Here is a 24825-nt window from a genome sequence, read left to right on the forward strand (position 1 = left end):
TTCATAGTACAAAGACGTTGCGCTAAGGCGTGCGCAATTGTGCTTATGCTTGTGTGAAGCCAACCTTAATAGTTGCTGTGCGCCCACTGCAGGTGCTCTGTGGGCACTCCCTCTGCCCAGACAGATGCTCTGTGGGCACTCCCTCTGTTCAGACAGGTGCTCTGTGGGCACTCCCTCTGCCCAGACAGGTGCTCTGCAGCAATGACTGACAGGTGTAGCCGGCTCCTGAATGGACACTACAGCTGTCCGTCTTGCTGTAGAGTACCTGATTGGACTGAGAGAGGACACATCCCCGCCTGCAGAGCACTTAGTGTGGGTGCAGGGTGGGGCTTAAAAGTTTGGCTTTCTCACCCAAGTGAGTTTTACTAAAGGTGCGACAGCTTCCTCTTCCCCGGCTCATATATAGAGCTGATACTAGTTTTGCATGGGTGAAACTGCTGATGTATCCCTTTAAGGTTTTGCAGCAAATTTATCTCCCACAGGTAGTGCCTATGGATGACAAACTCCGCTCTGCTACATCTGTGTAATGCTAGCTCTCTCTAGCAGGAGGCCTGTCCTTGTGTTGTACATGTGTAGGCCTGGCCTTCGCTCTTGGCCTGGACAGACTTTCCTGCTGTGCAATCAGTTCTACAATCTACAGGCGTTTTCAGCCAATTTGGGCGTGGGGACCTTTTGATAAATCGATGCCAAAATCCAGAAAATTCTCTTCTGGTCTGCTGGACTCGCCCTCCCTCTCTGTAGTCTGTGCTTGCGTGACTGCCAGGCATGGAGGGGGGGCAGCAAGGGGAGGAATACAGGGACTTCTAGAAGCTTCTGAATCCTGTCACAGCTGTGCAGACTAGGCAGCCGTGTATATAGAGGAGTGCGCAGGCAGACAGCAAGCCATTTCTGAGGGGGACTAGCACAGGTGAGAAGGGGCTAGCTGCTGAGAAGAGTTGGTCTGCTGCCAGGATGAGATCTGTGGTTTTACATAGGACTGCAAGTAAACCTACTGCGTTTTGTGATGGTTTTACATAGGACTGCGAGTAAACCTGCATTATCGTTCTGGATTGCACAAAGTGTTGCAGTAGATATCCACTCGTGGGACCCCGGAGGAGCCGTGACTGATTGCTTTATAATGTCCGTGTTGTATAAATACCGTTTCTCAAGCAGCTGTGCTATTAACCCTTAAACTGCTCCCTTGCTTTCCGTGTAGGTGAGCGCCCCCCGCCTGCTGACTGTATGGGATGTACACGCAGATCCTGCTGGGGGGCCTCCAACTTCTAAAAGTAGAAGCCAAAGTTGATCACCTTTCATGTGCCGTTGATTGCAATCTGTTGCTCTCTGTGGTCAGCTCCTATTGTGATGCCGCTGCTTTCTATTGACTGTAAGGTTACTGGCCTTTAACTGTTGTGGGATACGGTCCGGGATATACTTGCTAGTAAAGTGATATCATTGGTTTATATCTGCCGTGACATGGGCCATGTTCTTTGAGGTGATATAATCACGTATGTGGGAGCTATGGGGTTAATGTAGCCAGCGTTTAACATGGCTCTTATAATCCTGCATGTCTGCAGATAGCTCCCCCTTGTGGCAGCAAGAATCCTGTTCCTTATGACTGTTGTAAGCATCACAATAGGAGCTTTAGGGCTTGTTCCGTCATATGTGGTCTGCGTCCTGAGTGATACGGCGTGCTACGTTACCGCTTTGTTTACATCGGGCCGTTCATACCTGCGTGGGAGAAAATGCAGCCTGTTCTGTTCTGGAGTGTATTCTACACATTATAGTATGTTGTTGTGTGAAGACGCGTGTTACATGTGCGTGTTTGCTGCATACTGTGTAGTGTACTCATAGAAATACATGGCTGAAGCATACTCGTGTGAGTGAGCCCTTATGTCTGACACAGTTCCACAAGGTGGCCACAGACAAGTAGCCGGGACCACATTCTTATAAAAGCTGGCCAAAAGAAAACTTGTCTTTGTTGCCTATATCAGCCAATCACAGCGCAGCTTTCATTTCTTACGCTGCTGAGGTAAAATGAAAGCTGTGCTGTGATTAGCTGATATAGGCGACAACACTTTTCCTTTATACAGCTTTCATAAGAGTGGTGGCGGCTACTTGTCCATGTGCCACCCTGTATTTGGGTCCCAGGCAGTAGCTAACTGGCCAAACTGTCAGTCTGAACCAGGCACTGTGCCAAACCTACAACGAAGTCTAGCCACGGTTTTTGAGCGTCATTGCTTTTTCTCGTGAAAACATTTCCGCCTCTTGCAATTTCTGCGCATATTTTTTTTTGTGACCGTCAATAGGGCTTTGTAATAACGCATTGAACGAAAACGCAAGTTCATGCTTTATAACGCAATAAAAGGAGGCTGCATAGAGAAATGTGGAAGAAAAAAGAATGCAGAAAGATGGGGCGTGCCGCGATTTGTTTCTCGCAACACAGCGTGAGTGAAAGACCACTGAAAATGGTTTCATAATTCTGCGTTTTTACTCATTATTCGAAAATCATGCATTTATTTAATTTTTTTTTAACCAGTGTGAAGGCGCCCTAAATGTGCCAGACGACCGGCTCGTCCTTACTATAACCCCGGTGACATCGCTGTCTGATATATCCCTTTATATAGAGGTGAAACGCCGTGGCGTTTTGTGAGCGCGTGACAGCGGCCTAACGTGTAAATATCTGTTTAGGACACATTGCTGTTCACATGCAGAGGGATATCTCCTGTAACTGTAAGGCCGGCGGCACACGGCCGGGAATCTCGCGTGAGGCACAATTCCTGCGACTATGACCCCCCCCGTTCTCTTGAATGCAGTCACATGCATGAGCGATGGTTTCCTGCGGTGCGTGTAGGTAGCTGATCCTGCAGATTTGCTGCAAATATTTTGCAGCGGAACCGCTGCCTTTCTGCAGTGTGAGTGCGCCTTATAGCAGTTTACGGTTATATATCTTCTCGGATCACTATTACTAGCTGTGCTTTATAGGGGGGGGGGGGGGATGTATTGGCAACTGTATGAGTGAGCAAATGTGCGGGGGTCTAATGCAGTATTTTTCACCTTCAGTCCTCAGGGACCCCCGACATGTCATGTTTTCAGGATTTCCTCAGTATTGCACAGGTGATGTGATTATTGTCAGTGCCTCAGACATTGCCACAGGTGTTCTTACTATAGGAGATACAGAAAACATGACCTGCTGGGGGTCCAAGAGGACTGGAGTTGGGGAAACACTGGTCTAATGGGATATGATTGAGTATTGTCCTTCCTGGCAGAAATGTCCAGATTGGGACATCCTGTCCTCGTTGTGAAGACCGTCCCTTCAGTAGGGACTCTTGGCTTCTGATCTTACCAGTGGCAGATTAAATAGACCCTGGGCTGTTCCCAGTATATAGTCACCCCCCACAAACCCCCACCCTCACTGTCTTGCCATGCTGTGTATAGAAAACTCCACTTGATGTGCTGGAAGTTAAAGGGGAACCCATCACACTGCAGGCCGCACGTTATGGAGCTGTACAAACTGACCGTTTATGGGGAAGGATTCAGTATAGCTTGTGTTTCATTCATTTACAGGGGTTGTCCAGGGTTAGAAAAACTTAGCTGCTTTCTTCCAAACACAGCGCCACCCTTGTCAATAGGGTTATGTCTGGTATTGCAGCACTGCTCCTATTTTCTGCAATGGAGCTGAGCTGTAGTACCCAAAACAGCCCTATGAACAAGGGTGGTGCTGTGTGGGGGGGAAAAAAAGTAGCTAAGTCTTAATAACCTCTGCTCTTTGTAAGCTTGATATCCAGTGGGCAGTTCTATTAGTGAGAACTATTGCAGATATTAGTCACGCAGATGCGAGTCATGCATGGGACCGGCCCCTGGACCTCTAAATAAACTACAAGTTCTACTGAATCTTTCCCCATTACCCTATATATTGGTCCGCTCAGCTCCTGCTGCTCTACAACATGTCTGCAGATTCCCTTTAAGACCACATGCACACGGGTGGGTCGGATTCCGCATGCGTAATCTGGGCTTGTCAGCAGCAGCGTCCGCGCTTTCTCTCCATCTGTACTGCGCGTGCTCCGTGCGGCTCACTGTCAGACATGCGCAGGACAGATTTATTTTGTTTTTAAACTCCTGCTTTTCCCACATCAATTGCTTGCTCTGGATTTCGCGATGCAAATCCGCCTGTGTGCCTGAGGGCTAACCCTCTTGTGTTACCAGTCTCAATATGTAGGACTGCAATGAACAAGGCTTGGGTCAAAAAGGACCCTATAGTAGCACACGAAGCCACTTCATCCATGAGGACGTATAGTTACATCCTGGGGTCTGTATATGAGCTGATCCCGCTCCATACACGGCAGGTGCAGGTTGTCTCTGACTAACTCTTTAAATCCCGCTGTCATCTCTGACAGCAGCATTTAAATACCACAATCGTCACTTGGGTTGTGAATTGTTGGGTTGTCATAGCAGCCCAGGGCTACCATGAATGACTGCCTATCAAGGTGCCTGCGTCACGCCTTGATGGACTTCTGCCAGAATGTGATCTAAGCACTCAAACGATCACAAGTTCAAGTTAACCTTAGGGCTCCTTCACACTGGCTGCTGCCATTTTGGCGCAAGAAAATTCTGGAAAAATTGCAGTTTTGTTCAGGCAACTTTTAAATGTGTCAGCGGTACTTTTTCTTGTGAAAAATCATGCATCACTGCCGCCTACAATCTTCTCTCTTGTGCAATAAAATCCCGTAATTTTATAGCATGAAAGTCAAGGAGTTGCATCGCACGAAAATCACAAATTGATGCAATAAAAAGGAGGCTCTATAAGGAAACGTGGGCCAGAAAATCGCACAACGCAGAATAGGACATGCTGAGATTTTTAAATTTCGCTACATCACAAATGGGAATCAAACATTGGAAATCATTGCTTTCATAATTTTGCGGCAGGAAAAAATGTTCTCTTTTAAAAATAGTATAGCAAAAAAACTCAATTTTTGTATCGTGATCATACTGACCTACAGAATAGTTATTTTTGTTGCAGTGTACGTCATAAAACAATACACATAGTTGATGTAAGTTGTTGTTTTTTTTTAGTCTATTCAAATGTTTACTTTTGTCAAGTACATTGTTACATTAAATAAAAGTTCCAGTAGTCTACTCTAGGTGTCACTGTGCTGCATAATATGGCGACCAGTTACAATAATCTTCCACTAGATGTCACTGTTTTCTAGGCTCTTAGGCTTTGCTACCAGCATCTCTTCCCTTAGATCTGAGCAGGGAGCCATACATTGCTCAGTTTACAGCATTCCAGCCATCCCCCATGTCTATTGGCAGAAGCTGCTCATCTGGCAGCCGAGAGAAACATCTGAACCCCACAACTTTATTTATTTTTCAACATGTGGGTTACTGGATCTGAGATCCAATGACTTGCCATGTAATTGGTGGAGACTAAGTATGGGCTGGAAATTCTGTTGCGTTTACCCTGGTGGAATGACAGCAGTTACAGTACACAGCATGGGGAGGGGATTAAAAAAAACCCTTCACTTGGTGCAGACAAACAAATCCTCAGCATGTCTACTTGTGCTACAGATTTATCCTGTGGGATTCAACTCTTACAATGCCAGGGCGGCTTCACACACAGCATTTTTTTGGAAAGCTCACTTGCAGTTTGTGTTTTAAACCAAAGCGAGCAGTGGATGTAGCGGGAAGGCCGGCTGCACACGGGCAGATTTGCATTGTGGAATCCGGAGCAGGATTCTGCAGCAGATACCGCCCATGGCATGCTTCGGGGAAAAAACGTGTTTTCCTCTACACAAGTGGGAATCAACTGCAATTTTCTGCTCGCAGAGGACAAATCGCAGGATGCTCTATTTCGTTGCTGATTCTGTACAGACTGCTTCCATTGAAGTCAATGGAAGCCATCTGACCTGCAGAATGATTGCGGATTGTGTCATTGACTAGGGTCGACACGGGAAAAGCAGGGATCTGAAGAAAACCCCCCTCTGTACTGTGCATGTCTGGCTCACCATGAGGACTATACACAGTACAGTAAAGAGGGAAATGTCAGGTACTTGTGGATACTGGCTGAGCACAGGAGCGGAATCTGACCGGCTGTGTGCAGCCGGCCTAGAAGTACTTTTATACTCCTCATCCAGTTCTGGCTTTGGCTCAAAGTGCATCGAAAACTGCCAGTGTTTCCCAAAGAATTTAAATGTAGAAAATCTAGTTTTCATGCGTTCCCATGTCAAGAAGTGACTTGGCATGTTTTGGCACAGATCCTAGAGCTGGAATTCGCATGAAGTTTTTCAACAATTAAATCCACCATGTTAGCATGCCTTAAAGGCACCTTCACACTGGTGAGCCTGGTATCTCCATTGCAATGCATGTGAAACCCCTGGATGCAAGGAAGTTTCATCTGAAAACAGCCATGCATCACTGCGGGAATGAAGAGAATCCCAATGGGTGATATTGCAAAAAGACAGAATATGCTGTGATTTTATTTATTTATTTATTTTTCTCCTGCATAGCATTGCGATGTCATGCAGGAAAACATCGCAAATGCGAATAAACCCATTCAAAAGAAATGTTTCATATTTGTGTACCCTTTCTAATCCATTTTAGACTTTAGGGTTTCATAGGGGGCTTGCAATTTCTGCTGTTATACAATGTCGCCATCTGCTGGCTAAAGCCAGTAACTACATGCTGGGTCTGATCAGAGATCCACATGCAGCCGACAGGACACTAGGTACCTACCCTGTTGGATGTCTTCTGCTATCGGAGCTGTACAGGCTTCAATGATTGTTGGATGACATACAGCAATGGACCTGAAAGGGTTAATGCTGTATTTGGACACCACTATTATTCCAAAGGTCATTCAAACGAGCGAAAGTGAACAATAATCATTCAGTCTAAATGCCAGCCAATGACTTAACGATGAACGAGTATTGTTGACTTTGCTTGACCTTTTTCTGCAGGCATAAAAATCATCAAGTCATTCACTTATGTTCGGTTTAAACAGCAATCATGCAGCCCCTCTCATTCACTTCAGGGACTGAATGATTCTGAGTGGCGCACTTTCCTAATTAAACCTGGTGCACGAGTGTTCATGAGTTAGCGGTGACATTGCTTGTTCAAACAAGCATTGGCTCATCTAAAGGGACTTTAACGCATTACCTACTATCTTGTCTGGGGCTCCACGGGTCTTAGTCTGATCTAGGTCATGAATCACAACTCAGCGCCTCTGTAACAACTGATGTTCACTGGTTACAATGTATCTGGATGAGATTCGCCTGACCATGCAGTTTAGCAAAGCCGCATGAATAGTGCACAATGTCCGGATGCTGCTGAGTCAAGGAAAGCTCTCGGTAGCTATATTCTTGCACTGAGCTGTGAAATTTTGAGCTTTAAACTCCTCACCCTGGTAAACCGCCCCTCTAAATGACATGCTGGGTCTGTTTATCTGTAGGAGTTCTGTAACCGCACCAAGGCTACATGTCATGTATGTTAAGAGTTCTCGAATGGAGCAACCAGGTGATTTATGATAGATGGAGCCCAGACCAGGATAGCATTATGTAAATGAAGAAAAAAACGTCAGCTTCAAGTTCTAAAGTCGTCTTTTATTTCAGGGAAGAGACATCAAGGTGCTGGGCGCGCTTTGGCTAGTCCTGCAGGCTTTTTCAACAGGCTGCAGGACTACCTGAAACGCGTCCTGCACCTTGATGTGTCTTTCCTGAAATAAAGAAGATTTTAGACCTTAAAGCTGACTTTTTATTTCTTCATTTATATAATGTTTCCAATGGCAAGCAGAATAGTGAGTACAGCTCTGGAGTTCAGTACATGCTGTAAATCATGGTCCACACACGATAAGTAATGTCGTGAAGTGAGTTAACTTTTAGTGTTCATTGATGCTATATATAGTAAATTGTAATGGTGGGCAAACCCTGTGCATGTGTTCCAAGACTTCATCTGTGCACATTGAAATGGTATGGTGACATGTGCCCAGCTGTTTGACCTGTAAATTCAGAAGAGGTACCGTAGCCCTAAGCACTTACTGGCTGTTACGACTAGCAGAAGATAAAGCAATCAGATGGCGTTGGCCCTGATCTATGTGAGATTTGTGAAGAGTAACCACTCATCATACTCTGCTGTATGTTGTTATTGGAGGCTTGGTCTTGTGCATTATTGTTTAAATAGTTGGCGTGGCGAGCATGGTTGGCATTTTCGCCTCCATGTGCCAGCTTGTTGCCCTAGTTTATCGAATTGTAAATAAAACTTGCCAAAGCGTCATGCCAAGTACACAAGGGTCATCATTCACTTCTATGGAGTGTCTTATGGAACCCTATGCCTGCTCAAATACATTCCTACCAAATAGAGAAAACTCTGGGTTAAACAGTCAGGGCAACGGAGATCAGTGGACTGCCATGTAAACTGTAGCAACTGTCTGCTGCTGCCGAGGAAAATGTAATTGGATGCATGGACTGCTAGGATATGCCATAGCATTCTGATCTTTGGTGGTCCAACCACTGGAAACTCCAGCACAGTGGGCCAGAATTCTGTTTTTTAAAGGGGTTTTCCAGGACTAACATATTGATAATCTATCAGGAGGATAGGTCATCCATAGAAGATCGGTAAGGTGCTGCCATTTGGTAGCTCTCAGGATCAGCTGTTTGAGGACACCTTGGCACTCTTGGTGGTCTCGAACTCAATATGTTTATACACTGCACAGAAATGCCATTAAGGACCACTACAGTATAATGACTATATGGAAATTTACTTTTTTTTTTTTTTTCTCCTTTCAGAGGCAAAATGTCTAAGGGTCCAGCAGTTGGAATTGACCTGGGTACCACCTACTCGTGTGTAGGTGTCTTCCAGCATGGCAAAGTGGAAATTATTGCCAATGACCAGGGTAATCGTACCACTCCCAGTTATGTGGCTTTCACTGACACCGAGAGACTCATTGGAGATGCAGCGAAGAATCAAGTGGCCATGAACCCAACAAACACTGTGTTTGGTGAGTAATGGAACCTTTGAGATCCAGAACACTGTTGCAATTCTAGCTTCTAGTTCTGATTTAATAGGAAAGCGTAATATGCCATTGACACATGCCTTGGTGGTGTTGCAGATGCCAAACGCCTGATTGGTCGACGTTTTGATGACGCTGTTGTACAAGCGGATATGAAGCACTGGCCATTTACGGTCATAAATGATGGTGGGAGACCTAAGGTGCAGGTTGACTACAAAGGGGAAACAAAGACCTTCTATGCTGAAGAAATATCATCCATGGTCCTGACCAAAATGAAGGAAATCTCTGAAGCCTACCTTGGAAAGGTGAGATAATGGCTTATTTGACCCGTGGATTGGCCAATATCAAAAGCAAAGTCTTTCATCAACCTTTTCTAATCTTGACTTGGAAAAGGATGAAGCAGTACTTGCCCCTTGGTGGTTGGGGGATCTGCACCAGAAGAGGCTCATTTTGAGTTTTGCTATAAGTTCTCCTTGTTAGTGATTGGGGAGGGCTGGGGGAAGGTTTACTATTTCAACCCAGTTAAATAGGATTTGGCCTACTTTAACCCCTTCACACTATGATGCACATTTTAGTCATGCAGCATCTGTATATGTATGAAGAAATTGCGAGACAACAGCACGGCTGTTTATTACAGCTGACACCCACGGGCAATAGCTGCAGTCAGCTGCACGGCCCATCGCAGCTATTAAACTTTAAATGCCGCTGTCAATTCTGCGGGTGTCATGGGAGACGTGGGTGTCATGTTAGCCAGGGGCCTTCTAAAATACCCCAGGGTGCATATATCTATTACTCAAGTTCAGCACTAACAACCAATCAAGTTGAATCAGGGAACCCAAACAACCAATGAGGTTGAATCAGACAAGCCAAACAGCCGATCAAGTTGCTGGAACTGTGAATCAGAACGAATGAGGTTGTTGGAATTGCTCCATAGTGCTGAACTTGAGTGTAATATAGATATATGCCCCCCCCCAGGGCTGCCTTAGCAGACTGCCTATCAAGCCATCCCTGTCAGATTGCAGTATGATGTAATTCTATGGCAGGAGTGATCAAAGCATTGCTAGTTGTGGTTCCCTAGGGGGGGCTAAAAAAAAGTAAAAATTAGATCAATAAAGTTTTACTCATTGTGAAGAATGAAGCATTAAAAGTTTAAATCGCCCCCTTATCTCTAATTTAAAAAAATATGCCAGAAATGCACTTTCAGTCACCCTGTCTGCCAGGAAAAAAATGCTATAAAAAACCCATTAAAAAGTCATATGTATTCCAATTAAGGGGTTGAACTTGATCTTTTTATCATAGTCTACAAAAATTACCATCTCTTTCCTAGACAATCAATAATGCAGTGGTTACAGTCCCAGCCTACTTCAATGATTCCCAGAGACAGGCCACCAAAGATGCTGGGACCATTTCGGGACTCAATGTCTTGCGTATCATCAATGAGCCGACTGCAGCTGCTATTGCTTACGGCTTGGACAAAAAGGTAATACTAACAGAAACGTGTTAATTCTAGTTAAAACGCTGTCTGATACTAAATATTCTGTATTTTTTTGCCTATAGGTCGGTGGTGAGAGGAATGTCCTCATCTTTGACCTTGGTGGTGGCACATTTGATGTTTCTATATTAACCATAGAAGATGGAATCTTTGAAGTTAAATCTACAGCTGGTGACACTCACTTGGGTGGGGAGGACTTTGATAACCGCATGGTCAACCACTTTGTTGGGGAATTCAAGCGTAAGCACAAGAAAGATATCACGGAGAACAAGCGTGCCATACGTCGTCTGCGTACCGCTTGTGAACGTGCCAAGCGTACCCTGTCTTCCAGTACCCAGGCCAGTATTGAGATTGACTCTCTTTTTGAGGGCATTGACTTTTACACCTCCCTAACTCGTGCACGCTTTGAGGAGCTCAATGCAGACCTCTTCCGTGGCACTTTGGAGCCAGTGGAAAAATCTCTACGGGATGCTAAGCTGGACAAGGCCCAGATTCATGATATTGTACTGGTTGGCGGATCTACACGAATTCCAAAAATACAAAAACTCCTGCAGGACTTCTTCAATGGAAGAGAACTAAATAAGAGCATTAATCCAGATGAGGCTGTGGCCTACGGGGCTGGTAAGATGGTGCTATACATAAAATTTATAATTTTAAGAATTTTAATGGCCTGTTTATAGAAAACACAACTTTTTTTTGTCTGTTTTTTTTCAATATGTTGCAATATAGATCTACAGTAAATAAAAGGTTGGTCAGGCTTGACTTGTAGCATGCCTTGCCCTCAAATCACACTTAATACAGCTGAATTCTAGATGCATCTCAGAGGGTTATACATCAAGGTTGAACAGAAGAGTAGTAGATTGCTTTTTTATGCATATACTGCAGCACTCTACATCACTTGATATTGGGCTCAGTGCCCATTGGGGCTCACAATCTTTATTTACCTATCTATGTTTTTGAAGTTTTGAAATAAACTAGAGTAATTGTGCATATCAACTCTATACAGTTGTTGTCGTTGGTGGGATTTGAACCCAGGACTCTAGCTGCAAGGCAACTGCTAAGCACAGCCACCAGAATCAATTGTGTTGTGTCAATAGTGACATAACGGGCCCAGAAGGTCCAGCAGAAGGCTAGCTCATTTGAAGAGGGCTTGAGTTAATCGCTTGTCAGTGGGGTCCATTTTCTATAGGATGACCCACAAATAAGCTATTGATGGGCATTTAGGACAGCACCTCTGTAGATGGAGCCCAGTTGATTGTAGCTGATGTCTCATGTGTCACAAGATATGTGGTGGCTAACTAAGAGGGTGCAAGTAAGGGTACTTCATAGTGGGTGTTACCTTGTCCCAAAGGACATCCAAGGAGAGATACTGGGAGGACTATTCCCTCTATTAGATCTTAAGGATATATGTCCTACGTAAAATAATAAATTCCAATTTGATTAAAAGTGCAAGTACATTTGTTCTGTGTAGATGGAGGGTAGATCTTAAAATGATTCCCTCTGGTAGGCCCAAGGAACCCCACTCTGACACTACGCTGTATTGTGGGAACTCGAGTCATGATCGACTCCAAGGGCAAGCATTAGTATCTTCAAAGCATCTTTTGAATGTGGTGATTGGAGAGACATGGTGTCGCTCGAGATCAATGGCAATGTTCAAGGTTACACGAGGCTTTATGCTGATTTATACGGTGAAATGTTATGGTTTAAAACCGGAAAAATCACAGGAACAGGTATCTGCAAAGGGTTTGTTATGGCAACAGCAGAATTGCAGAATTAACTTTACCTGGCTCATAGACTAGATAAACGGCATGTGGATAGATCTGTGTACATTGTGTACTCTAACCAGGGAAAGAGGACCCTGATTGAAGGATCCCATGTATTGGAATTCCCTTATAGTTTCTAAAGGCAATCCCTTTTCAGCATGTTTGCTAAGACTGAATAAAGATGACTTTCATCTTGACAAGCACTTTCTTTGACTTTCAGATGACTCCCAGACTTTGCATTTCCACCTCCTTGGTACATTTGGTTGTAGGATTTCTTGATTGGTTTTGTTCCCTAATTTTTGTAGGATCTTGACCTGTCTCTTTGATTTTTATCACCATGTCCTTTTATATTTATTTAGGATGACACTGATATTGCTCTTTTCCTAGCTGTTCAAGCTGCAATCTTATCCGGAGACAAGTCTGAGAACGTTCAGGATCTTCTGTTGCTGGATGTGACTCCCCTGTCTCTCGGCATTGAGACAGCTGGAGGAGTCATGACTGTGCTTATCAAACGTAACACAACTATACCCACGAAGCAAACCCAGACCTTTACCACCTACTCTGACAACCAGCCTGGTGTCCTCATCCAGGTAAGGAGTCATGACTTATCCACAATACTGTTACAGATATTCAAGTGGAGCAGTAGTGGTTCTCACTGCAACCATTTTGCTTCAATGATCATAATGTCATGGGCATCACAATTGATTAACTTCGCCTTTTTAAAAAGAGAAAATTCTACGTATTCAAGACTTAAGGAGCTGTAGACAATGGCAATAACTTTTTTTTACATATTAAATAGAGTAATAGGGTAAAAAAGTGACACAATCTACAGTATATATTTGAGATAATGAGTAGTGTAATCTTGTTGACAGGTGTTTGAGGGTGAAAGAGCAATGACAAAGGATAATAACCTTCTTGGGAAGTTTGAGTTGACTGGAATTCCACCGGCTCCTCGTGGTGTTCCCCAAATTGAGGTGACTTTTGACATTGATGCCAATGGGATTATGAATGTGTCTGCTGTAGACAAGAGCACCGGCAAGGAAAATAAGATCACCATAACAAACGACAAGGGTGAGTGGTAAGAGGGAAAAAATGGAGGGTGCAAGGGACACGTGCAATAGGGCCTTCAGGGCTATAAGGCCTGGGGAACTAGAAGCCTTCCACCTAGGTTGGATCTCTATCTCAGCACTTATAACCTAGCAACCTACACTAAAGAGGGAAGGCCTGTGGAACCTGCACCTCTCAAGAACTGGTATCTCCTAATGGCTGTTTCTTCTTCTGAAGTCTTAAGGCCCATTTAGGCACAACGATTATCGCTGAAAAGTCACTGAAGACCTCTTTTGAGCGATAATCATTGTGTGCATTTACATGGCAAGATCGCTCAAAATTCGCTCAAACGGCAGTTTAAATTACCATTTTAAACATTTACTTTACATGCGTGTGTAAATGAAGGCTCACTCTGTATGCAGAAGACAAGTGGGTCTAGTATCTTCTGCATACAGCTGTTTTCTCGGAGTGCTCAGCTAGTATACAGCTGAGCGGGGTATGCAGAACACAGCTGGAGCGCTGTTTTCTGCATACTCCTGCTGTGTACATGTAGCGCACAGCTGGTATACAGCTGAGCGCTACAAGTGGGGTATGCAGAACACAGCTGGACCACGGTCTTCATACTCCAGCTGTGTTGTCCCAGCGGAATACCAGCTGAAACAATAGTATCAGTGGTATCCCGCTGAGAGCTCAGCGCACTGTACTGATAAGGCTCATTGTTCTATTTCAGCTTGCTGAAAGAAAACTATGAATGACTCGTTAACGAAAACTGCATGATGTCCGTGCAGTTAGACCCAATGATCCTTGCTCAAAAGGCTGCTTTGAGCGATGTAACGTTTTTGAGCAAGAATCGTTGGGTCTAAATGGGCCTTTAGGAAGTAATTAAATTGACTTCATTTGATTGCTGTAGACTTGGTGGAGAGGGACAGACATGCGTTGCTGCTATAAGGAATCAGATGTGGATTGGGTTCCAGAGATTGGATGGCTTTTTGCACAGGGACTTTGTGTTTTCATCCAGACTTGGATGACCTACTTGGTTTAGTAATGGCTTAAACACTGAAGTAGTAATGAGACCATAGGATACATTTTTTCTTACAGCTGACCGTAAAATAAGGCAGTATCTTGTTCTGACACCTAGATATGAAATACTGCAGCTCTCATATTTACAATGCACTTTTACTTGGCCCTACATATAAAAAAACTAACTTCTACAACTTTCTAATGAGTGTCTCTTTATGGATAATATCTTCAGCCATGGTGTTGTCTTCCTGCTTACATTGGGAAATGAAGCTCTTAAGTACTTGAATGTGAAAACCAAGGTTAATATTGTGATGTATATTATAGGCCGTTTGAGCAAGGAGGAGATTGAACGTATGGTACAAGAGGCAGACCAATATAAAGTTGAAGATGAAGCTCAGAGAGACAAGATTGCTGCCAAGAATTCACTGGAGTCTTTAGCTTTTAACATGAAGAGCACAGCTGAAGATGAGAAGCTGAAAGACAAAATAAGCTCAGAGGATAAGCAGAAGATCCTAGACAAGTGCAATGAGGTCATCTCCTGGCTGGACAGAAACCAAGTAAGTTCTGCTTCTTGTAATGTGATTCCATTTCTTTTTATAAGCCATTGCCAAAGTGAAGCACTGAGAAAAGCCATAAGACCTTTACCCAGCTCTGGACTTTTAGGCTAACTTCACATGGGTGAGCACGATATAGGGCTGTGAATCCCACCCCCATATTGCACTCCCCACCATGTGAATTCCCCAGGCATGCAAGGTGGTTTCATATGAAAGCTGCCAGCCTTTGAACTGTGCGCTGATAACGAGCTGGAGTTTCCCCCTCCCAGAGTCCACAGGACACAGCGTCCGTGGTCTCCAAAAAGTATCTTGAATTTTAAATTCCCTGACCACAGAGCCGTCTTCTATTTTGCCTCCACTTTGGCCCAGAGAAGATGCTGGAGTTTGGTTGCTATCCTTCTGCTTCTTTGCATGATACAGCTTAGATTGCATTTGGGAATTACATTGCGAACTGATTACTTCTGGAATTATTCCTGAGCCCATGCAGTGATTTGTGTTATAAAATCCTGCCTTTTTTTATGCAGTGCAAGCTGAAGGCCTAGAGATCTGAAGCATCCAATATTGACCCTTGGCCTTCTCTTGGGCACATGAATGTCTTTAAGTTCTTTGAATCTTTTTGAATATCTGTCTTCACAATTTAACATTGTGAATGAAATGTGGTTTATATAATATTTCCAAAAGGTATAATTCTACACACCGCCTCCCAACTCGTTTAGGAATTGGTTGTAAATTAAGCTGTCACCTGTATCTGGCAGTCCACTCACTAGGTTGGAACAAATTTATCTTTCCAGTTGATACACTATAAGTGTCTGATTGCTTCAAGGGTAATCAAAGTATTCTAAGGCAAGAGCAAAACCTACAAGTATTCATGGAGCACCTTCCTAATTAAGAAGCTGAGATTAAATTCAAGAGTATCACTATTATCGAAAGGGGTCAATTATTGAAAGGGGTGGTTTGATTCAGCAGGCCCTCATATACAGCCCCAGAATTGGGTGTAAACAAGTTGAAGGAGTCTGCCTACTGTATTTCGTCTAGAAGATGAAGTTTGTAGACATCAGAGGCCTTCAGCCATTGTACGGCGCACATGGGCATATTTGCACTGCGGAATCCAGAGTGGGCAGCAAATACCGCCCATAATATGCTATTGAAAAAACGCTTTTTCCCACACACAAGCAGAAATCTATTGCGCTTTACCGCTTGCGGAGGAAAAATCGCAGCAGGTTTTATTTTTGTGTGAAGTCCATGTGGACGGCTTCCATTGAAGTCAATGGAAGCGGTCCAACCTGTGGACCTTCCACAATTGACATTGTGGAGAGGTCACGGATTCTGCATCTTCGCTAGGTAATGACACAGGAAAAGCAAGGGTTTTACAAAAAAATAATCTGTACGGATACAAGCTGAGCACAGGGTCGGATTCTGCTGCAGGCTCCCACATGTTGAATCCAACCAAGCTTGCTTAAGACTGCCACTACTTGATATTTTTCTAAGTATCTTTTTTCCCAGCGCCATCCTGACGGCAGACATGGAGGTTGCACCTTGACCTTGTAGGGACAGGAAGCAAGAGACTTCAAAAGGCTCCTCCTGCCTCCCATTCACCAGTGCTTCCTGTCCCTACAGGGACATGCAAGAGGTGCTCCCTCCAGGGAGCCACAGGATTACACCGGCACGGGCCGTTTCCCCCTCTCACCTTCTCCAGAGGAATCTGCTGACAGTGGGGCGGACGGTCCATGGGGCTGCTTCCCCGCTTACCTCCCCTCCGGAGAGTCAGCGCGGTCCGGGAGCACGGCAGGCCACGGGTCTGACCGCCCGGGGATCACCACCGCAGCATCGCATCGGAGCGGCGGACCAGAGGTCCTTGAGTCCGCTCCTGCATCGTGCACGGGGCTCCGGGCAGCGTCTTTCAGCCGGGGAGAGCGGCGGGCCATGGGCTCAGAAGCCTCTCTCCTCCAGGACGCCGGCGCGGCCGCGTGCAATGTCGGGGGGCGGAGCTAAGGACGCGGCGTGACGCGGTGACGTCAGACGCCGCCAGCTGACCGGGACCCGGCGGGAGATTTAAAAATGGAGACACCCCCCCCCCCCCCCCCCCCCGGCAAGCTTCCACTGACAGTACACCTTCAGGGAAGGATTTATCTGTCTGCCTGATCCTGTCTACACTTTTGGCAAGTATGACTACAAAGGAATCAGAGATGGAAGCCCTGCAAACCGTAAGTGTGACTTGCTGCAGGAATGTTATGCCCAGGGATTAACATTGTGTAGGGGTTTTTCCCTTATGTGCATGCATGTGTCTTTTGCAGGACAGGGAATCCACCCGGTCTAAGCAAGACCTTAGGAAAAAGTACAAGAAATGCGCCCTGTGCCTCAAAAAGTTAGATGAGGCGTACAAAAAACCGTTATGTCAAGACTGTACTTCAAAGATCCTCACGGATGAACAGGCCGCATTTAGGGAGGATATTAGATCCCTAGTCAGGGAGGAGGTCCGGGCATCGATCTCCAGCCTCCCCCCAGCCCAGCGGGAAAAAAAGGCCACTAAGAGAGCAAGCCACATACGGCTGTCGAGCTCAGACTCTGAGCAATCCCCGGGCGACCTGTCAGACGGCGAACTCTCAGACCGTCCCTCTGACACCAAGGATGAGGATAAGAAGTATTTTTTCTCATCCGGGGACCTGGACGACCTGATTAGAGCCGTCAGGGATACAATGAAGCTAGAAGATGTGGTGGAGCCTAGGTCCGTACAGGACGACATGTTTGGCGGGCTCAGGCCAAGGAATCGCATCGTGTTCCCAGTCAATGATACTTTGAAAAAGGTAATCATGCATGAATGGGCTACTGCGGACAGACATCTCTTCCTGTCCCGCGAGTACAAACAAAGACTCCGCTTCGCGGAGGAGGATGTGAGCGTCTACGAAGAAGTCCCTAAAGTAGACGCACAAGTGGCCAGAATGGCAAAGAAGACAGCCCTGCCATTTGAGGACTCCTCACATCTTAGAGACCCAATGGACAACAGGGTTGATTCATTGATGAAACGGGCCTGGCAAACGACGGCCTACACGCTAGAATCCAACATCGCAGCGACTTCCGTAGCAAGGTCGATGTTCCTCTGGTTAGGAGAACTAGATGACCAAATCAAGCAGAAGGCCCCCAGAGAGGCGTTGCTGGAATGTATGCCTTTACTAAAGTCCGCAACAGGCTTCCTGGCAGACGCATCCGCCGAGTCCATGAGGCTGGCGGCCAGAAGCGCCGCATTATCCAACATGGCCAGACGGGCAGTTTGGCTGAAAACCTGGAAGGCAGATACAGCCTCTAAAGGAAGACTGTGTTCCATCCCCTTTCATGGCCAGCACATTTTTGGCGCGGATTTAGAGGAGATCCTAAAAAGAGCCACGGACAAAACTCAGTTTCCCGGATCAAGCCAGAACGGGATTTCCCTACAAACGCCAGCCATCCTTCAAGCCATACCGGGGCAAAGGAAAAACGGGGCGCTGGTCCTACCCCAAAGGAGTCAGGGGTAAGATAAAAACAACCCCTACCCCTATAGGAGAATACCAGGTGGGGGGCAGGTTACTAAATTTTTCCCGAGAATGGCAAGAGATAACAGATAACCCGTGGGTCCTGCAGCTCATAGCCCAGGGGTACAGGATAGAATTCTTCACCCGGCCCCCCAATTTCTTCAGAATCACCCCCACACAATCCCCTGCCATGCAGGATATCTTTGAAAATGAAATCCTTAATCTGCTGCAAATGGGGGCGGTAGTTCGGGTCCCCACAGTAGAGCAGGGCCAGGGATTCTACTCGCCTCTATTTCTGATAAAAAAGCCAAACGGCAGTTTTCGAATGATTCTGAATCTGAAGGGCCTGAATAAATTTATTACCTACAAAAGGTTTAAAATGGAGACAGTTTGGTCAGCGGTAACCCTGATCGAAAGAGGAGACTTTGAGTACCGTCGACTTAAAAGACGCGTACTACCACGTCCCAGTCCTGCCAGAACACCATAAATACCTGAGGTTTGCCATCAGAATAGGGAGTCGGGTACGCCATTTTCAGTTTCAGTGCCTACCCTTTGGCATCTCTACAGCACCCCGAGTATTCTCTAAAATAGTGGCAGAGATGGTGGCGCATCTCCATGTAGCAGGTATAAATATCATCCCGTACCTGGACGACTTCCTGGTAATCGCCTCCTCATCCAAGACCCTCAGAGACAACACTAGCAGGGTCATCTCTCTATTTCAAAGATTGGGGTGGATAGTCAACTTCCCCAAGTCTAGTCTTCTCCCCGAAACACAGAAAACCTTCCTGGGGGTGCGGCTAGACTCAGTATCTCAGACCTTGTCCTTGCCTCCACTCAGACAGGAAAGTCTTAGATTGGCAGCACAGGAGGGCGGCCAGAAAAAGCAAATGGTAATTAGGGACGCAATGAGGCTCCTGGGCCTCATGACCTCCTGCATCGGCATTATCCCTTGGGCCCAGGCGCACTCCAGAACACTACAGAGAGCCATCCTGGGTAACTGGGATGGGACACCCATCTCCCTGGATAAGAGGATGCCCATGTCATCATCTGTCTTAAAGTCCCTCCGCTGGTGGCGGTCAACCCTCACTCTACAGGCTGAGTCACCATGGGTGACAGAACCCTTCATCACGATAGTAACCGATGCGAGCCAGTCTGGCTGGGGAGCACAAGTAGGGCAGCTCCTGCTCCAGGGCGAGTGGGGCCCGACGCTGCGTACCCAGACATCGAATTTCAGAGAACTTAGGACCATCTGGGAAGCGCTTCACAGATCCCAGGATATTCTAAAGAAGAGACACATAAAAGTCTTCTCTGATAATGTGACCGCCGTTTCGCTTATTCGCCACCAGGGGGGCACCAGAAACGTTCATCTGCTGAAACTAACAGCCCGGATCTTCAGATGGGCCGAGGCCACAGTACAATCCCTGACAGCGGTCCACCTCAAGGGGTCCCAGAACCAGACAGCCGACTTCCTCAGTCGAAGACGCCTGGACCCCGGAGAATGGTCGCTGAATCAAGAGGAGTTCCGTCATATTGCAGAAACCTGGGGCAGTCCACAGGTGGACTTGTTCGCGACCAGAAAAAATTCAAAATGCCCCGCCTTCTTTTCCCTAGATCCGAAGGACAGGGCCGAGGGGTTAGACGCCTTTTCCCAGAGTTGGGACTTCAGTCTGGCATACGCCTTTCCCCCCCATACCCCTGATCCCGAGGGTTCTTCAGAAGGTCCAGCAGAGCAACATCACACTGATCCTAATTGCTCCACACTGGGGAAAAAAGGGCATGGTTTCCGGTACTCCTAAAACTCGCCATCACGGAACCAATCCGCCTTCCATCCAGGATGGATCTTCTAACGCAGGGCCCAGTTCTGTGCCCCAACTTAGAGAGACTGAACCTCGCGGTCTGGATATTGAGGAACAGACGCTACTAAGTCAAGGTCTGTCCTCTAGGGTCATCGCGACGTTACGCCAGTCCCGTAAACCCGTGACCTCTGCTATCTATAATAAAATCTGGAAAAGATTCTCCTCCTGGAGGGGGTTGGAAGTCTCCAATCTCGACACTTCTGTGGCGGAGATTTTGGATTTCCTCCAGGAGGGTCTAGACAAAAACCTGAGGCAGGCAACCCTGAAAGTGCAGGTGTCAGCACTCTCGGCCATCCTAGATCAGCCCCTAGCGGAGCATAGACTAATCCGCAGGTTTATGAAAGCAGCAGAGAGAATGAGGCCAGTTAACCGCAGTATGGTCCCCCCATGGGATCTAAACTTAGTCCTCCAAAACCTGTGCAAACCCCCCTTTGAGCCTATCGAGCAGATACCAATTAGGTTCCTCACGTTCAAAACCGTGTTCTTAGTAGCTATCACAACGGCAAGGCGTGTGAGCGAGCTTAAGGCCCTATCTTGTAAGACACCCTACCTATTAATCCAGGACGATAGGGTCATACTAAAAACAGACCCCTTCTTTCTCCCAAAGGTAGCCTCAAAATTCCATAGACAGCAAGAAATTGTTCTCCCATCCTTCTGTCAAAATCCCCAAGGCGATAGGGAAAGAGACTACCATAGCCTGGATGTAAGGAGGGCCATTTTATGCTACCTAGAACAGACCTCATCTTTCAGGAAGGCTGATTGTCTTTTTGTCCAATTCCAGGGGCCGGGCAGAGGAAGAGCGGCTTCTAGAAGATCCATTAGCCGCTGGAAAAAATCCACCATCCAGCAGGCCTACTCTTCCGGCAACAGTTCTATCCCTGAAGGACTCAAGGCCCATTCAACCAGGGCAGTCTCCTGCTCCTGGGCAGAGAGGGCCATGGCCACGCCAGAACAAATCTGTAAGGCAGCCACATGGTCCAACCTGCATACCTTCACAAAACACTACAGGCTGAATACGGACCTCTCCTCCGATCTCTCTTTCGGGAGAAAGGTCCTGCAAGCAGTGGTCCCTCCCTAAGAGTTAATTTGGTATACTCCATGTCTGCCGTCAGGATGGCGCTGGGAAAAGGGAGTGAATTTCTTACCGAAAATTCCTTTTTCCCGAGCCATCCTGACGGCACGTATTTCCCTCCCGAAAATTCACACGGTGGTACTTACGCCTGTGCGGGCGCGAACCAGTAGCCCAGAGGCTCCTATGTTGGACAGTTTTGTTTTATGCGGTAAATTTGTGCATAATTTCTTTGGTTAATCCGGGTAAGTTTACCCTCTTATTGTTTATTTTCAAAAGAACTAACCATGTTAATTTTTGTCTCGGAGCAATAAAATCTTCCTTGGTTAACCACGACATGTCCATGTAAGTAATTTAAAAGACACTGGTGAATGGGAGGCAGGAGGAGCCTTTTGAAGTCTCTTGCTTCCTGTCCCTACAAGGTCAAGGTGCAACCTCCATGTCTGCCGTCAGGATGGCTCGGGAAAAAGGAATTTTCGGTAAGAAATTCACTACCTTTAATGACTTTTAAAAGTGATGTATCCTTCACTTCTTTCCCACCGCACCTAATTACTAACTGCTTACTGCCAGAGGACCTGCAACAAAATGTGGCTGTTGAAAATATTCATGTTTAAAAAGATTCAGATCTTTGTTTCCTTCTTAAGACGATTGGTCTAACATGAGGTACTGGTTTGGCCATGTCTATAACCCATATTGTAAATGGACCCAGTTACTTGATCATGGCTTCTTGTTTCTCTTACAGTTTTCATTATTGCTGTGTTTTTATATTTTTCTTACCATGTGTTTCTGCCCCCCCCCCAGATGGCAGAGAAAGAGGAATATGAACATCAACAAAAGGAGCTGCAGAATCTCTGCAACCCAATAATTACCAAGTTGTACCAAGGAGCTGGTGGTGCTGGAATGCCTGGAGGGATGCCAGGTGGCTTTCCAGGAGCTGGCGGTAGTGCAGCAGGGGGCTCTTCTGGACCTACCATTGAAGAAGTTGATTAAGAACCTCCACGTAATACTATATAAAGCAGGTTTCATGGCACAGACCCCATCCAACATGCTCTATAGTCATCATAATTTAGATCCTGCTTTATCTTGTAGAAAAGGAGACTTTGACATCTTTATATGGTCAGTGTAGCCTACAGCCACTCTCCTCTAATAGATATTTAATGAGGTGTTTGTACTCTTCAGTCTACTCTGTTCTACCACGTACCTGTCACTGTTTTAAGACTTTATAAACCTGTATCCTTGTTTCTATTGCCTAATGATAATGGTCTTCCATACCTTGCACTTTGGATGTTGCAATATACTACTGGAGAACATTGGCCATTACTGGCTTCATCACAACAGTATATAGACTCACACACTTGTAGAACTTCTGTTGTATGTGTACTAAGGTTCCAGATTACTTTGCCAAAGATTACAAGTCAACAAATCAAGATGCAGCTACATTACTCATACAAGCTAGGGTAAACCAAAATGTGAAACTTGATCTGCTCTACTTCACTCTGACAGCCAGGCAAGGTGACTTCTCATCACCCTGCTCCAGTGTTTCCAGGGATGGGAGGGGGGGTGGGGGTGGGGGTGTATGGGACTTAAGCTTACCTGCTTACACATAGGACCTTGGGTGAATTAGAATGGAAGGTTATATTTATCTTTTTTACTCCTTTAGACTCCACCACCATTCCCCTATTTCATATGAATTCTTCAACCAGAGTTCTTTATGGAGAAAGTCTTGCAAGGAAATGTTTAGTTACTCCTTGGAAACTGTCTGCTCTTGGTGAATTCATTAAATATGCACTTGAAATGAGATGTATTCATGTTTGAATAAAAATGATGCTCCTATGCTTTACCAAGACCTCCAACTTCCAAGCATCATGTTGTCTCGGCTTTGTCAATGTACTACGCTATCCTAGTATGCATAGATTACGGGACATTGTGGCCAATAGATGAGAACTTTCTAGACACAGTAATAGGTCACTTGGTGCCAAAAGAAATAACGATGAATCACAGGGTTTAAAAGAACAAGTCTTCCAGGATATAGACTTAACCAATACATGTTCTAGATACAAATTGCACTCAGTTGTATGAATTCCCTATAACCGAGGACAGGCTGAATTTCAGAGTAGCCTATAGCAGTGGCTCTCCAGCTGTTGCAGAACTACAGCTGCCAGTATGTTTTGACAGCCTAAGCTTTGAGACCACCGGCTTAGAATATGCAACCCCCCCAACCCCCTAACCTCCACAAGTCTTAACTGTAGGCTGTCAGGGCATGCTGGGAGTTGTAGCTTCATAACAGCTGAAGATCACTGTGTTCTTCCTACAATGGTGTCATGGCCCAATAGATTACCCTGCCTACATTGACGGGTCAATAGATCCAGTTTATGTTCAATCCACTTATTTGAAATGGGTGACCTAGAATGTAGACCACTCATATGATCCTGCAGATGCCACGTAAACCTATAGCTTCTCTATTTACAAAGGGAGCTAAATTCGTCCTATGTAGCAATGATCAGTGTGACTGAACTCATCAGGTTGGAGGCCTTTTAATAGGACTGAAGGTCAACTCAAGTCATTGGTTTGCAAAGAAGTGATTAATTCAATTCTACTAAATCAATCACTACCACTAAGTGACTGAACAGAGCAATAGTGCTGGATGGCCACCAGTGCCTCGTTACTAGTCAACCATTTTATTTAACTGGAGTCTCACATGTTTGGCGCCTGTTTCCACCCTGATTGATCTGCTTTGGCTGGGGAAGTTTGTATTGTGTGTCTCTGATGCATTTAGCAGTGAGATTGTAATTACTGTGCCAAATCATCAACCACACTAGTAATAAAAATGCTGTATAAACACCGTGTGGGTTGTCTTTCTCTCCTTCATGTACTAAAAACACACACATATAGACAGATGAACAGAACATTTTTATTACAGGATTGCAGTACAACTAGAAGTGCTAACTCTGACAACCGTGTAGCGGATCAGAATTCCTAACACTAATTCTGGTGATGACAAAAAGGCTTCTTTCACACGAGCGCATATTGGCCAGCGTTTTCACTACCAGCCAATATACGCTTCCATCTGGGGCGTAGAAGCTCTGTTTGTACACCCGTTCACACGGCATGGGGCCCGGTGCATATTCACCGAGCTTACCATGCCATCACCCATTTCCCCTCCCTTCCCATCGCAAGTTCGACTCTAGTTTCCTCCCTGCTCGTTCTTTGCAATGGGGTGGGGGCGAAGCTAAGCAGTGGCCCACCTTGCCTCCTCCCGTTGATGGCTATGGACAAGCGGCAAGGAGAGCGATAGCTTAGCTCTGCCCACATCCTGCCCCTTGTCCATAGCCATCAATGGTGCTTGGCTCCACCCCATCACCCCCTTCCATTGTACAGAACGAGCAGGGAGGAGATGAGGTGAGCCTGCATCTGTGAGGAGAGCAGAGGGAGGGAGATTATCAGCCATGCTGCTAAACTCCCCCCCCACCTATGGCCACGGCTATGGGCTCCCATAGGAGCCCATGCAGTGGCAGACTTATTCCAGCCCAAAAGATAG

General features: G+C 45.9%; 1 protein-coding gene across 1 annotated transcript; it reads left to right on the forward strand.

The window, feature by feature from the left end:
- The first annotated feature begins 740 nt into the window (after nucleotides 1–740).
- On the forward strand, nucleotides 741–22841 carry LOC136632297 (heat shock cognate 71 kDa protein-like). The gene is made up of 9 exons (XM_066607077.1): nucleotides 741–907; nucleotides 8757–8968; nucleotides 9080–9285; nucleotides 10308–10460; nucleotides 10538–11093; nucleotides 12623–12825; nucleotides 13108–13306; nucleotides 14627–14859; nucleotides 22089–22841. The coding sequence occupies exons 2-9, from the start codon at nucleotides 8764–8766 to the stop codon at nucleotides 22275–22277; spliced, it is 1944 nt and encodes a 647-aa protein (XP_066463174.1). The 5' UTR covers nucleotides 741–907; nucleotides 8757–8763; the 3' UTR covers nucleotides 22278–22841.
- Nucleotides 22842–24825: the final 1984 nt, after the last annotated feature.

This window comes from Eleutherodactylus coqui, chromosome 6, assembly GCF_035609145.1.
Source record: "Eleutherodactylus coqui strain aEleCoq1 chromosome 6, aEleCoq1.hap1, whole genome shotgun sequence".
Classification (NCBI taxonomy): Eukaryota; Metazoa; Chordata; class Amphibia; order Anura; family Eleutherodactylidae; genus Eleutherodactylus; species Eleutherodactylus coqui.